The following is a 14,176-nucleotide window of genomic DNA, read 5'->3' on the forward strand; positions in this document are numbered from 1 at the left end:
ACACCTTCAGGGCGTAAGGTGTGAGCTGAGCCGGGCATACATGATAGAAGCGGCAAAGCTCTTCCGCCAGGGGGTTAAGAGGATATCCGATCCTAAGAGCGTACTCATAGAATGTGCAGAACCCGGGCCTATGCACATTGGCATAATCCGTCCCGGCCGGAGCCATTTCAACATGGCCAGGAATGTTGTATCTAGTTCTAATGGCGTCCAGGTGAGACTGAAGCAACTCGCTATGCTCCCAGGGATAAGAGGGGCATGTCGTATTGAAATCTTTCCGGACACTCAAATCCTTCGGTAAAACATTATTTACCGTTAAAGGAACAAGGGTCTTCTCCACTTCTTCCCCTTCACCATCGGAAGGGGGCGGAACCCTGGAAGAAGCGCCGTCCTTAGTCCTTTTGCTTTCTTGACGGCGTTTCACCATGATACGATTTATAAGAATGAAGTGTTAGTAATGAGAGATACGATCCTCAGAAATGGTATTTCTCTGAAAGCGATACAACTCTTGCAAGAAAGAAAGATGAAGAAACAAAGGGAAACTCTCTGAAGGTTCGAAAGATGAATCTCTTTGAACCACTCCTCTATTTATAGGAATGAGGCACACGGAAATCGAAGAGGCACAGTTCTGAAACTGGCGCGGGAAGCCAAAACGTCACGTCATGTTCTGAACAGTCTCGGGAACCAAAAATAATGATGACGCATGTGACTTGTGACGTCACCTTAAAAAAGGGGGTCGCATGTCAACGGCCCAATAAATATTATCCACGCTCACGCTCTTCGAAAGAGGCGCCTATGGGCGCGGCCAAGTTTCCGTAAAAAGCAAATCGTGCATGTCCGTCCATTGAAGACGGTCATCGAGTACGTCTCCAAGGAACGGAGGGACTAACTGTATAGGGTTAAATTTGGCTCATAACGCCCCCACGCCAAATGGGCACGTCCCTTATAATAAGGGCGACCCGAGTGAGGGCACGACCCAAGTTGGTGAAGAAGAAGTGACGTCGTTTAGTGCCTGACCTTTTTACTGGGTAGAAGCCACCAACTTTTGTACCTTTTTGATTATTTCGAGGGAGGTCTCCTACTATATAAAGGAGACCTCCACATTGTAATAGGAGTATGATGATTCTCGGATAATACAATTTCTCTCTCTCTCTCTCTCTCTTATCTCTTTCTTGATTTTCCAACCATTGCTTCCCTCTTAAGCTAAGTTTATTTCACTACGCACTTACAGATCTACAAATATTCTTGAAGCAATAATCATCTCTTGGGCTTATTATATTTGATTACGATTTACCCCTATATATTTTCGATTGTTTTTAGGCTTATAAAATACAAATATAATTTTTGAGCTAAACACCATTATTATTTTAAGAGCGGCTACACGATATCATTCTTTGTTTATAAATAGCGTCTCGAGCCAACAACTGTAGATTGGAATATGTTGGAACTGCATTTTATTGAGATTTGTAAAATAAATCTAAATAAATCAAAGAAAGGGAAAGAAAAAAGGAAAAATAATTAGTACTAGTAATAATTAAAAACAATAAAGAAAAAAACAAAAGGCAGATAGAGCAGTGAATGTGGAAAAAGAGAGACGTCGCTCTGAGCTCCTCCTGCTAACTTTACTAATTTCATTCCCAACCAACACCACTATAATAATATCAAATTAAAAAAAAAAGTACATGGAATTAAAATTAGGTTCTTACTTATTTTGATTACGATTTGTGGGGTTTTCTTTTTTAACATTCTTTCTTGTTTTTTCACATGAGAATACCCCATTACTTTTTTTGATTGATTCTTTCTTCACTGAACTCAAAGATGCTTTCTTTTATTCTATAGCTATGAGATCTCATTTGGGGTTCTGTTTTACTTATCAAAGATGAATCTTGATTTTGGATCCAGGTTTATGGAGCTTTTTAGATGACTTGATTAATGAGGTTTGCTTTTTTTAATTCTTGTATTTTACATGTTTTTCTTCCCTTTCCCTTTTATTGCATTTGGTTATGTAATTATTTCTCTTGTTTCAAGATTTGTTTGGGATAAAGTTTTGATCTTGTAAAATAAACAGTATTTTTTTTAGCTCATTTTGTCAACCTAAATGTTCCTGAGCTTATTTTGTCTTTGTGTTGTCTAAGCTTTTCGTTTATATTTTCTATTTTTAGCTCATTTAAGCTGATTATTTGGAGATTCAATTGATTTTTTAGGTATAGGGGTGGATATCTGAAGATGTTTCAGGAAGAAAAATATGAATCTTGCTTTCAAGGAAAAATTAATAAAGTTAGAGCATCAACTTCATTTCTACCTAAAAAGTTGTGTCTTTTGAGTATATAGGAAGACACCCTTTAATTCCTAGTGTTTTAGTGTAAGAATATGTCAAATATCTCAATCACTCTTGAAACACATTTGTCAGGGATTTGTGCTTCTCTTATTTGAGTATGTAGGTTTGTGGAGTAATATTATTATCATTGCTGTCGAAAAAAGTTAGTCTAAAAACAAGATAGAAGATGGAGGGTGTTTAATTATTTGGGGGGATTGGCATTTCAGGTCTCGTTGAAACATCTAAGACTTGGTTTTCCAAAAACTATTTGATTTATGTGATAAACATGCCACATAGTCATTATACAATAGAAAGGGATCAGTAAGATAATGCCTTTTTTTTTAACACAATTGTAGGATACTAAGATGACATCAGAAAGGTTAACAGGAGAAGAATCTATTCAACAGGATTTGGAGTCTTCAAGCGTTTCGAAAAAGCTAGTCAGAAGTGTGAGCCAAAGATTGAAAAAGAAGAACCATAGAAGCGGAGGGGGAGAAGAAGATGACGACAAGGGTGTCTCCTTGAGATGTCTAACGCTATACAGCAGAGGGGGTGGTTGCAAAGTAGGTGCTGACACTGGCGATGAGTTATGGGATTCATGCGGTAGAAGAAGGTCAAATGCAAGTGAGGAAGGCAAAGGCTACGCCCCAATATGTGGAAATGAAGAAACCACAGTAGATTGCTTCGCTTATGGCATGAGGGAAAAATTCTGGAGGAGGACTAATAGGAAATCTCTAGAACTTGAAGCAGCACTACAGAACAAAAGCATGAATGTGTTTCTACCGGATGACATCCTTGAAATGTGCTTATTAAGGCTTCCTTTTATGAGTGTCATGACTGCTAGGCTGGTGTGCAAGAAATGGAGAAACTTGACAATGACGCCTCGTTTCTGGCAAATGAGGCAAGAAGGTTCGTTTCAGAATCCATGGGTTTTTCTCTTTGGGGTTGTAAAAGACGGTTGTTGTTCTGCAGAAATACATGCATTGGATGTTTCCTTCAACCAATGGCACAAAATTAACTCTGAAATTCTGAAAGGAAGGTTTTTATTTTCTGTTGCCGGTATCCATGATGATGTTTATGTTGTTGGAGGCTGTTCTAGCCTTACTAACTTTGGGAAAGTTGATAAGAGTTCATTCAAGACACATAAAAGCGTGCTCGTTTTTAGTCCCTTGATGAGAACGTGGCGTAAAGCTGCACCAATGAAGCATGGAAGATCATCCCCTATTTTAGGAGCTTATGAGATCAGTTCAGATTGTTTAATTATTAGGAATCAACAAACTCGAGGAGACAGAAGATTTTACCGTCCAAGAGTTGGTGGGGTATCTGATGTTTATGAGGATCCTCATAGACTTTCAGTTAGACGCCAATTTCGATATTCTCTGGATGAGAACGAGCTTACGTCCTTGCCAAGTGTGAAACCGTACAAGTTTGTCAAACAAAAAGGCGAACATTCAAATAAAGATCAAAGACGCTTTCTCTTGTTTGCTGTAGGGGGTCTTGGATGCTGGGATGAGCCTCTGGATTCTGGGGAGATTTATGATTCCATGTCAAATAAATGGACAGAGATCCAGAGGCTGCCTGTAGATTTTGGAGTAGCTTGTTCGGGGGTTGTGTGCAATGGGATGTTTTATGTTTATTCAGAAAGTGATAAGGTAGCAGCATATGACATTGAGAAGGGCTATTGGGTTAGAATCCAAACCAGTCCATTCCCTCCCCGAGTTCATGAATACCACCCTAAACTTATATGCTGCAATGGACGGTTATTTATGCTTTCTGTCTCGTGGTGTGAAGGAGAAGGTCAGATTGGCAGGAGAAACAAAGCAGTAAGAAAGCTTTGGGAGCTTGATCTTATGTATCTCACTTGGACAGAAGTTTCAACACATCCTGATGCCCCAATGGATTGGAACGCTGCGTTTATTGCTGATAAAAACTTTATATTTGGAGTTGAAATGTTCAAAATATTCGGGCAGGTGCTAGACTTCTTGACTGTTGGAGAAATATCTGGTGCTGGAACAAGCTGGAGCCATATCTCAAGGAACCGTCTACCCCACGAATTGGATGCTGCTTCTTGCTTGACTAAATCCATGGCAGTGCTACACTTGTGACGGATCAAAGAAGACCTACGATAACATTTGTTTCCTCAGCTTCAGATCTTCTGAATGCCAACTAGTCAAAATATGTGCAGTGTTGATCATATTCTTTTGTTATGGCCAGTTTTTACCATTTGTTGGACGTTTGATGCTGTTTAACTAATCTATATATTCTTGTTTATTTCATTATTATTCGAATTAGTTCTGTTGATGCAGGTCATTCATTTGTTCTGTAATTTGTTTTTGAGCACAGGAATAATAAGCTCTGGTTTTTTATGGTTCAGCAGCTCTTCTTCCTTTTCAATCTTTTTTCTACATATAAATGAGAAAAAGAACTTAAAAATAATTCAAGTCAGTGAACTCTCTGACAACAATTTTGGCACAAAAGAAGTATTTGGAATTGACTGAAGATTTTCAAAGGAGTCTTGCTGCCATGTGACCAGGAGATCATGGGTTCGAACTATGGAAACAGCCTCTTACAAAAATGCAAGGTAAGGCGGCGTACAATAGACCCTTGTGGTCTGGCTATACCTGTTAATCGGGCCGGGCTGGCCCGTTCACAGCCCGGTTCGACCCGGTGCAGCCCGGTACTGTAGGGGGTGGGGATGGGTTGGGGAGGGTTGGGCGGGGAGCCGGGCTTGAACGAACAAAATTTGGTAACCGGTGCCCCGGAACCCGGTTAGCCCGGTTACCCATTACGGGTTTTTACCAGGCTACAGCCCGGTTACCGTTGCAGATTTTTCTTTTTTTTAATTTCTGGACCGTTGCTAACTGTCAAATTCAAAAATGACTGTTAGGCAATAACCATTTTTTGCAGAAATGGCCATTTTGGCCTACACCCTTAAGAAAATAGCCCCCCACCCCTAATAATTGATAAATTACAATTTTAACCTTTTAAAAACTATAAATAGTCCCCCTTCTTCTTCATTTTTTCTCACAATTTACTCTCTTACTACTCTAATTCTCTCTTGATAATATTGATTATTGCTCTTAAATTCTCAATTACTTATTATTTCAAGTTTCATCCAATATTTACTTTAGCACTACAAAATTGTAATTATCAAATATCAAGTTTACAAGTGAAGTATGGTATCAAGTATCGGTCTATCAACTGAAGTTTGATATCAAATTTAGTGCGGCATCCGGAATCTCGGTACACTCGTTCCATCTTTTTCTCTTCTTTGGTGTATATTTTTACTTTATTATTTAGAATTATTAATTTAATTTACATAATGGATATATTAAGAGTAACCAAAAAAGCGTGCACTAGTAGGGGTGGTAGTAGTAAGAGTAAAACTTCTAAAAAATCAAGATGGCCACTTGTCGCCAATTAATCACTGCTTTATATGTTTATATGGATATTGGACCAACTGAAACTCGTGATATTGAAACTTGTATTTCTGAGCTACAGAAACATTTACAAACTTTATATAATTATTATGCTAACATTATTGATGCTTCTGCTGCTGTAGATGCAAATATTCCTTCACGTTCAGTCTCAACATCTGGGACCGGTGCTTTGGAGGATAATGATGGTGTTGAAGATTATTTGGTTTGGTCTACACTAGGAGAGCATCAACAAACCAGTAGCAGGAATATTGATGAACTCCAATTCTACTTGCAAAAGTCACCACAGACCCGCACAAAGGAATTTCTACCGCTGGGTTGGTGGAGCAGCAACTCAAATCAATTTCCTATTCTTACGGCCATGGCTCGAGACGTGCTAAATGTGCCGATTTCAACAGTCGCATCAGAGAGCGCATTTAGCCAAGCAAGGCAGCAACTAGGAGATACCCGTCATTCATTGGGCAGCAACGCTTTGAAAATTCTAGTGTGCTTCAGAGATTGGATAAGATCATAACGGCGAAATCAAGGGCGTGAAGAGGTAGATGAAGCGGAGGACCAAGAAATTGGAGATATAATGGTTTATGGTTCCAATTTAAGCAATGCCGGAAACCAAGAACCTCATGTTGACATGGATGAACTTACAAAAATGATGCAAAGCATGTGATGCACTCTTTCTTATTTTTTATAATTGTTGTAAACTTTTAATTTGCAAGTTCAAAAATAAAAAAATCAAAATAGAACTTACAAATTAATCTGAAGTATTATTTATTATTCAATGAAAATATAAAACGAAAGCCTTCGGAGTTTGATCCTTACATATTGCCTATTGGTCTTATTAAATAATTTTTTGTAGCCACTTACTTTCAAATTTCAATTTTAGAATTTTAAATTTCAAATTTAAAACTTTAAACTTCAAAGTTTAAAATTAAGCCTTAAAAGATTGCAAACATTTAAGTATCAATAACATTGAATAAGAAAAATAAATATACTTAAAAAAAAAAGTAACCGGCCCGGACCGGACCCGTTAAGCCCGAACCCGGACGGGCCCACCAAAACCCAAAAAATCCCAGCCCACTACTGGCCCGGAACGATAACCGGACGGGCTGTGATAGCATCCTAGGAAGCTCAAATCTATTCAAGAACAAAGATGAAGCTTTGGAATCTCAAAGAGGGCCTTTAACAAGATCTCAAGATAAAAAGTTGCAAAACAAGGTCATTGAACTTCAGGAACGATCAAGGAAGTTGTTAGTTGGAAGGAAGAGCTTAAGGATATGAGTTATCTAGGTGTTATAATTATTTTATGGCCCAAATTCATGTCCAACAAGAGGTGGATTAGATCCCAAGAAATATCCTCTGAAGAAGGTCCAAATCAGACCACTATTGGACCAATTTAGCACCTAAAATGTGTCCAAACTTGCAACCCATGAAGTCCTACATAAAACCATGTTTTTATAGCATAAAAAGGACTTACTTGATGTCCAAGAATGGTACAATAGTCGTGCTAGGTGTTGAGTGCAAGTTGGTGCCAAGTTACTTGCAAATTTCCTTCAAGATTTTCAAGATTCTATCCAAGATTGATTTGGGACTTATTTCCACATGTTATGGCACTATATTTATTGCTTTCCTAGTTAGTTAAGGTTATGTTTTCCTTTTACTAAGATTTTTTGAATTACTTTCCAAGAATGACTTGGTTTTTGCTTCCTAGTATTTTCCTTTTTCTAAGGTAGTTGGACTTGTTGTCCAAAGTAGTCTAGGACTTTATTTACTTGTTTTTTTTGGTAGAATTTCGTGACCCCTCTATATATAAAAGGGTGTCTTCTTTGTTTTTTGACTTAGATTATTCAGATTATTATCAATAAAAATTGTGAGATTTTTCTTGCACTCTTGTGTGTGGCTACTCTTGGATTTATTCTTCAACCTTCAAGACTCAACTTAAGGTGGTAAGATTAAACCATTTTCGAAATCTTAGATCACTTCTAGTTATTCAAGAAAGATGATAAGTTTAGGCTTATTGTTGCTCTTGTTATTCTAAAGGGTCGGGTTTCACAATCTATCTCTTGTTTTTAATTCTCTACCAAAGGCGATTAGTTCTTTGTTAGCTAATTGTTGTTGTTAAGATTCAACTTCAAGAATAGACTTCTTGAATTCAAGAAACTCTTTCTTAAATTCAATCTATCTTTAATTTTCCGTCCTTTTTTGTTTCTTTATTTTCTTTTAGCTTCCTCACGTTTCTTGATTTTCTTATTTTTCTTTAGTAATTCTTGAATTCCCTATCGTGTTGTTATCAGGCTGTTTTTTTTCGTGTCCAGCCCGGAAGTCCGGCCCTTCACCGGGCTGCCCCTTAGAAGCTTCAAATCAACTGAATCATATCATGGAGCACGTGTTTTTATGGTTCAGCAAAACTCGTAAAAATTGAATAATAATACATTTTACAACAATAAAACCTTACAACATCTAAAGAGGACAATAATCTTTTGAAGAAAATAGAATGAATAGACATGAAAAAGAATGAACACCAGAAAGGTGGACTAGGGGAAGAAGGAAGAATACAAACCCCTCTATAAATAAGAAAAAGAAAAATGAAAAGAAAATACTATGTACCTGCATCATACAAGTTACAACAAGAAAACACTCTGACTCATCTAAGAAACTCAGCAGTGGAGATGGCCACAATTTCATCAATGGTGAAGTAAACACCTCGACGAATTAGCCCGTGTTTGGGAATACCCCCGAAAAGTTCGGAATTCTGTCAACATGCTTCAGCGCCCGCTCAGCAATCTGTCGTGTCCTATAATCACCATGTTGGAAAGCATCAACGAGAGCTGTGCTCACGTTCGGATCACCAGCGACTTCAAGGGCTATATCCTCTGTACGCAGTAGTCTTTCAGCTGCCCAAACTGCTCTTCGGCGCAGACTTTCAGTACGCTTCTCAAGTAATACATCAAGAATAGGTTTGATTCCTTCGGTCTCACACAATATCTGGACACCTTCTTCGATATCAACTCCATCATCTAACAAAGTGCATACAGCTGCAAGTGATGCCTCAACAACCTTTTCATTTGTGTGGTCAAGAAGTGCAACCAACTTGTCCACGGCTTGTCCTTCCAAGAGACAGAAGGTGTCTCTCAGAGAACATGTCCCACGATGGACCTTACACAATCCCGTTATAACAGGTGGCTTGCTCAAACAAGGGAAGATCGAGACACAAAAACCTGGCTTCGGCAGCTCAGGCAATTTGGTCAAGTTCTTGGATTCTTGAGATAAGTTCTCCAAAGCCATGGCGGAGACCATCTGCACATTATCAAGCCCATTGGTCTGCAGAAGTTCAATGAAGAGTGCGGCAACATTCTGTTCACGACAAAGTGCAACGGCATCAGGCTCATCAGTCAAAACAAATGTGATCCTTGAGAGAACTTTCACGAGCCCTTCTAGATATGGCGTAACAAAGCGACTCCCTCTTGTCTCTCCCTGTCGGATACTAACGACCCTCGAGATTACCAGCGGGAAGACACCTTCGTCAAGCATTTGCCTTGTAAGTCCCCTATCCCTTTCAGGGAGATCAGCTAAAAGACCAACTGCCGCAGCTTGCTCCTCGGTTATACCAGTATTCTCTGATATGACTTTAATTAGACTACCAAGCTGACCTGATGTACCACGTAAGCAACGAGCGAGTTCTTGACCCATATGAGGAGAGAGGTTCCGCAGAAGCTTTATCGAAGCTACCCGAAGATCTTTCCGTGGAGCCTCAATAAACTGAACCAAACTGATAGTCGCGGCCGAGCTTTTAATGGCAGAAACAACATTAAAAACAGTTGTGGGAGAACTGGTTAAACCAACAAGAACTTGGAGAAGCTTGCATTCTATTGCAGGACCGGTGTTGCTAATAAGATGTAGAAAATTGTGAACTATGTCCTCTGAGACAAGTGTCTGATATTCAGAGCCAACCGGAACTGAATCAAAATCATACCCTGAGTTGACGATGTTTGCAAGGATTGTTGCAGAAACCTCTTTCAGTCGCATCGGCAGTTGGTTAGCCCCAACAAAGAAGAGATCTTTGACAAGAGGGGGAAGTATACCTGCCTCTATGAGGATCTTGGCACTAGACTCGTAAGACGAGATTTGATTTAGAGATTTTAAAGCAGCCTCTCTTGATGACATGTTACCATGTTTCATGATGTTGATCAGTGATGAACCAACAGTCCTTGCCACTAACACTTTCACATCATTATTAAGAACCAGCTCACCAAGGAAAGCAGCCATGGAAAGTTTGGTCTCTGGCGATCCTGTAACAATTGATGGGACAATAAATTTAACTTGGAAGATGTTGAATGAAATAAAGCAAGAATTTTGCTTAGAGAGATGTAACCAGTATAAGGAGAAAGTATGGTCAATCTGGGAAATTGCTGCCAAATATCCATGGGTGATGAGTTTGTGTGCATCTACTTAGCTCAAACACAATGAGCATGAAGCAATCAGTTTTAGTAAGTATAGAAATCTGAAAAAGAAAATTTTAGAATGGAAACAGGCAACAGTATGTGACTTTTTGGTTAACTCAAAAGACATCAGAAGGGGGTGTACCCCAGCTCCCCTCCAGATTTCCAGCCAACCCACCACCAAAAAGAACCACTAAACACAAAGGTAGACGCGCACACACAAATATATGTCTAGTGAGCGTGTCCTCACGTGTGCATGTGGAAGTCTCTGAGAAATTAAAGTGATAAGCAGTCAGCCCGTCACTACCAGATCTCTTACCACAGGATCTCTTACCAATACTAAGAGAAGATCTTGTACATAAAAGGAACCATGCTAACCTACCAAAATTAGGCAGTGGCTATATAGTTCTAAAACCACCGATGACATTCTTGATAAGGAACTCTCTCTCCTTAACCCCCCTTCCCCCCATGTGAGTGAGGGACTGAAACTTGTATTATTTGTAAAATCAAGACTATGTAGTCAGATATGATACCCCCCCCCCCCCCCCAAACCCCCAACCCCAAAAGAAGAAGAAGAACAGAGGTATAAAGACTATGTGTTTACCGTAAAAATTTTGCTATTGTGATAAGTCGTGTAGCAGTTATTTAGGATTGGGGTTATTAGTTAGGTCATATTTATTTTCAGTAACTTTTTAATTAGTTGTTCCCTTATCTTAAAAATGTCATCTTTAGTACCTTTGAATCAATTTCTTGATTCACAATAATTAGGAGTCCTAGATTGTTTAGGATGAGGATAGTTAGTCCTTTTTCCTATAAATAGAACTGTATTTCAACTTTGTAATTCATTCAACCATTACTATTAACGATATTTTGTCTTTTGGCCTTTTTATCTCTGTCTAGAACTTCTAGAGTAAGTTCCTTGATTTTCTATCAACAAAATACGGCTTAAACATAATTTGAAGTAAAGAACTTCCTACCATGCTGACGCTCTCACGTTTCAGATCTCCTCATGGCATATGTCATACAATACATATCTACTAGAATCATACGAATAACTAAAATATACTGAGTACTGACTAAGAAAAAAGGCGCTTAGAGTTTTTTATTAACTATCCCACATATGCCAACTTGCTCTCCACACCAAAATGGTTTATTCTTTAGACTTAATTAATTTCAGTTTGTTGTTTCAAGTTTCAACAATAAAAGGCAACAGAGAACAAACAAATAAACAACAAGCAAGCTGTCATCCTTTGAAGCTATCAAGCGGAACAAATAAACATTTATCATAATACAAAGAAGCACAAGAGATGGAGATTCAGACATCAAGTAAAGTACCTTCAAGTAGTAGAGTTAAAAGGGGCTGCAGCCGACCACTTTCAGCCATTTGTTTTACATTAATCTCACACTTTTCCAGGTTCTCCAGAGTATTCTCAGCCTTCTCAACAGTCACAAGATTCTCCGATTTGCTGCTAGCCATTCCAACCAGAATCAGAATTGCCCCATTAACTGAACCAATTTTTTCGCATATAGTCTTAGATTTCGATAGCTCGTACAGCAAAGAAATGGCTGCCTCTCTTTCTTTTGATTGTTCATGTGATAAGAACTTCACTATTGTCCGTACATTGTCGCCCTCAGCCATTATTTCCTGAGGAAAGAGCAGGGCATATGATAAAAGAAATTAAAATGGGAAAAACATAAATAATAGGAACAATCAACATCATAAAAACGACTTTGGTAACAACATAAGTACTTTTTTACCAAAGTTCTACAACCTTATTATCAATGTCGTCCTCTACCACAACTAGAAGCGTTTCAAGAGCTTTACATCGAACCCTGCGACTGCTACTTCTTAACATTTCTACAATCATGGGTATGAGCCCCGCATTTCCAATAACATGTTTGTTTGAGCGACTTTTTTGGCAAAGGTGCTGGACAAACTTCAAAGCCTGCATAATATCACCCTCCCCACTACCCAGAGATAATGATCTGCGAGCCATATCTATTTGTGCAGCTTCATTCCTTGCATTCCATTCTTCAATGGTATTTCGTAGAGCTATACTTGGATTCAGCTCCGTGCTATTCAGATCTCTATGCGTTAAAGGGCACACAGGCTTTCTTCCACTATCCCTACATTCCTTGAACCATTTCTCAATAGCTTCCCTCTCGAAAGTCATGCCATATTCCAGGGTAACAGGATCCTGCATTACTTGTTTTGTCAAGGGACATATAAATGCATCATAAATTGGTTCTATGTGCAGTCTCTCGAGATGGTAACTCTCCTCGGACGGGCTACCGGGATCATGATTCCCATCCCAGCTTTCAGCCATTAAAGCTTTGTACCTGTCAACACATCTAACATAACTTCAAATCCTAACACAAAAATCTCAAACAAATGGTAGCTCACGCATAAGCCGACCTCTTGAGCAAGAGTTTGCTCCTACTATTATGAAATGCTACTATTTCCATGATGTGATGGAAAAAGAAAAACTAAACTTGTGAAGCAATATTGTCCCTTGTCCTTTTTCCTAGACTTCAATTCTAGAGATGAGCAAAACAAGAAATAGAAAGCAGAGAGGCTTCATGATATGCTACACAATGCCAAGTGTCCACTTATAGGAATTCTTTTAACCAAGCTTATGTTTTTAATCAAGCCATCAGCATTTCTCTTCTATTCAATTGTTGTCATTACTCTGCTTTAATGATATACAAAATTCCATCTTTGAAAATGTGACCAAAACTAAACAAGAAGAAGATCCCAAAAGAGAAATGACTGGGGTGGGATACAACTAGTAGCCCTATAATCAACAACAACAATAACAACCCAGTAAAATCCCCCTATAATCAAAGATCAAAATTACAATGATCCAAACAAATTACAAATAGTAAAATTAATAATTCACTGATCAAGTTCAATGACCAAAAAGAAGTCAATATAAAGGAAAATTAGTTGTACCCCAATTTCAATTGGAAAAAAAGTAACACCCTTTACTTGGGAGAGTTAAAAAAACTAGAATTGAATTGAATTGAAAAAAACATCAGTTAACCAAAAAAGCTCATACCTTTATGGAAAAAGACTCTGTTAGCTCAACTGTCAAGACTATGAAATCAAGTTAGCAACAAAGTCCAAAGATGAAATTGAGCAAAATTCAGATTGTTCCATGAATCTTGAATTTAGGGTTTGAATTGGGCCATGTTGGAGAGGAAGAAGGAAGGGAAAGAGCTGGCAGCAGGAGTTGATGTTGATGAATAAATACAACAAATTATGATTTTTTATTTCTGTAGTTGGGGAAGATATTTAAATACTTAAATTCTTGGGTTGACTCATAAAACACAGAGTCTTCGCTCTGCAACTTCACAAAACCGGCCTTCATTTCTACATTCTGAGTAGCAACTAGCAATGGAGTAAAACTTTTCTTACTTTCAATATTTACTAGTAGTATTTTTTTTTTTTCGCAAACCATATTTAGTAAATTTAAATTAATTTTGTTTTTTTGTCTTTTTTAGTGTCACGAGTTAAATAATTTAGTTACTTATATCTAAACATAAAGAAAACAAAAGAGATATACAAGCTATCCCAATTAGTTATGTTTGAGATTTTGTTATGTTGATGTACTTACATTAAATCCAATATTAGCCAAGAATCTTAATCCACGTAAACAAAGTTAAAGTTGGGCAAATGATACTGTATAATCACTCTAAATATATATATATATATATATATATAAAGATTATAAATTTTATATATTTTTGTGATAACCGGATGCAAATAATTTTGGCCGCAAACTAAAAGTGATTTTTGCCATTTGTATATTAGAGTAGAAATAAGTGTAACATTAAGAAAACTTCTAATTTCGAGAATCTTTAATTTGTCTTAAATTAGTGAAGAATGAAAACGAGTGTAAAAGCTATTCGTTTTTTTCAAGATACATGCACTTTTCGTTTTTTTTTCTTCACACGCACATTTTCTTCAATTTATTATTTTTAGCAACATT

General features: G+C 37.9%; 2 protein-coding genes across 2 annotated transcripts; one reads left to right on the forward strand and one right to left on the reverse strand.

Moving 5' to 3' along the window:
• LOC109224795 (F-box/kelch-repeat protein At5g42350-like) lies at nt 1,573-4,687 on the forward strand. The gene is made up of 2 exons (XM_019389321.1): nt 1,573-1,934; nt 2,671-4,687. Exon 2 carries the CDS (start codon nt 2,680-2,682, stop codon nt 4,417-4,419), a length of 1,740 nt encoding a protein of 579 aa, XP_019244866.1. The 5' UTR covers nt 1,573-1,934; nt 2,671-2,679; the 3' UTR covers nt 4,420-4,687.
• LOC109224796 (U-box domain-containing protein 44-like) lies at nt 8,155-13,554 on the reverse strand. The gene is made up of 4 exons (XM_019389322.1): nt 13,244-13,554; nt 11,957-12,524; nt 11,520-11,829; nt 8,155-10,034 (listed from the first exon to the last, which is right to left on the reverse strand). The coding sequence occupies exons 2-4, from the start codon at nt 12,509-12,511 to the stop codon at nt 8,458-8,460; spliced, it is 2,442 nt and encodes an 813-aa protein (XP_019244867.1). The 5' UTR covers nt 12,512-12,524; nt 13,244-13,554; the 3' UTR covers nt 8,155-8,457.

The sequence above is a fragment of the Nicotiana attenuata genome, chromosome 4 (genome assembly GCF_001879085.1).
Source record: "Nicotiana attenuata strain UT chromosome 4, NIATTr2, whole genome shotgun sequence".
Classification (NCBI taxonomy): domain Eukaryota; kingdom Viridiplantae; phylum Streptophyta; class Magnoliopsida; order Solanales; family Solanaceae; genus Nicotiana; species Nicotiana attenuata.

Excerpts from the sequence above, each read along its gene's own strand:
- LOC109224795 (XM_019389321.1), top strand. The coding sequence starts at position 2,680 with ATGACATCAGAAAGGTTAACAGGAGAAGAATCTATTCAACAGGATTTG.
- LOC109224796 (XM_019389322.1), bottom strand. The coding sequence starts at position 12,511 with ATGGCTGAAAGCTGGGATGGGAATCATGATCCCGGTAGCCCGTCCGAG. Across the intron at positions 11,830-11,956 it reads AGGACGACATTGATAATAAG|GAAATAATGGCTGAGGGCGA; the intron begins GTTGTAGAACTT and ends CTCTTTCCTCAG. Across the intron at positions 10,035-11,519 it reads TTTAACTCTACTACTTGAAG|GATCGCCAGAGACCAAACTT; the intron begins GTACTTTACTTG and ends CAATTGTTACAG.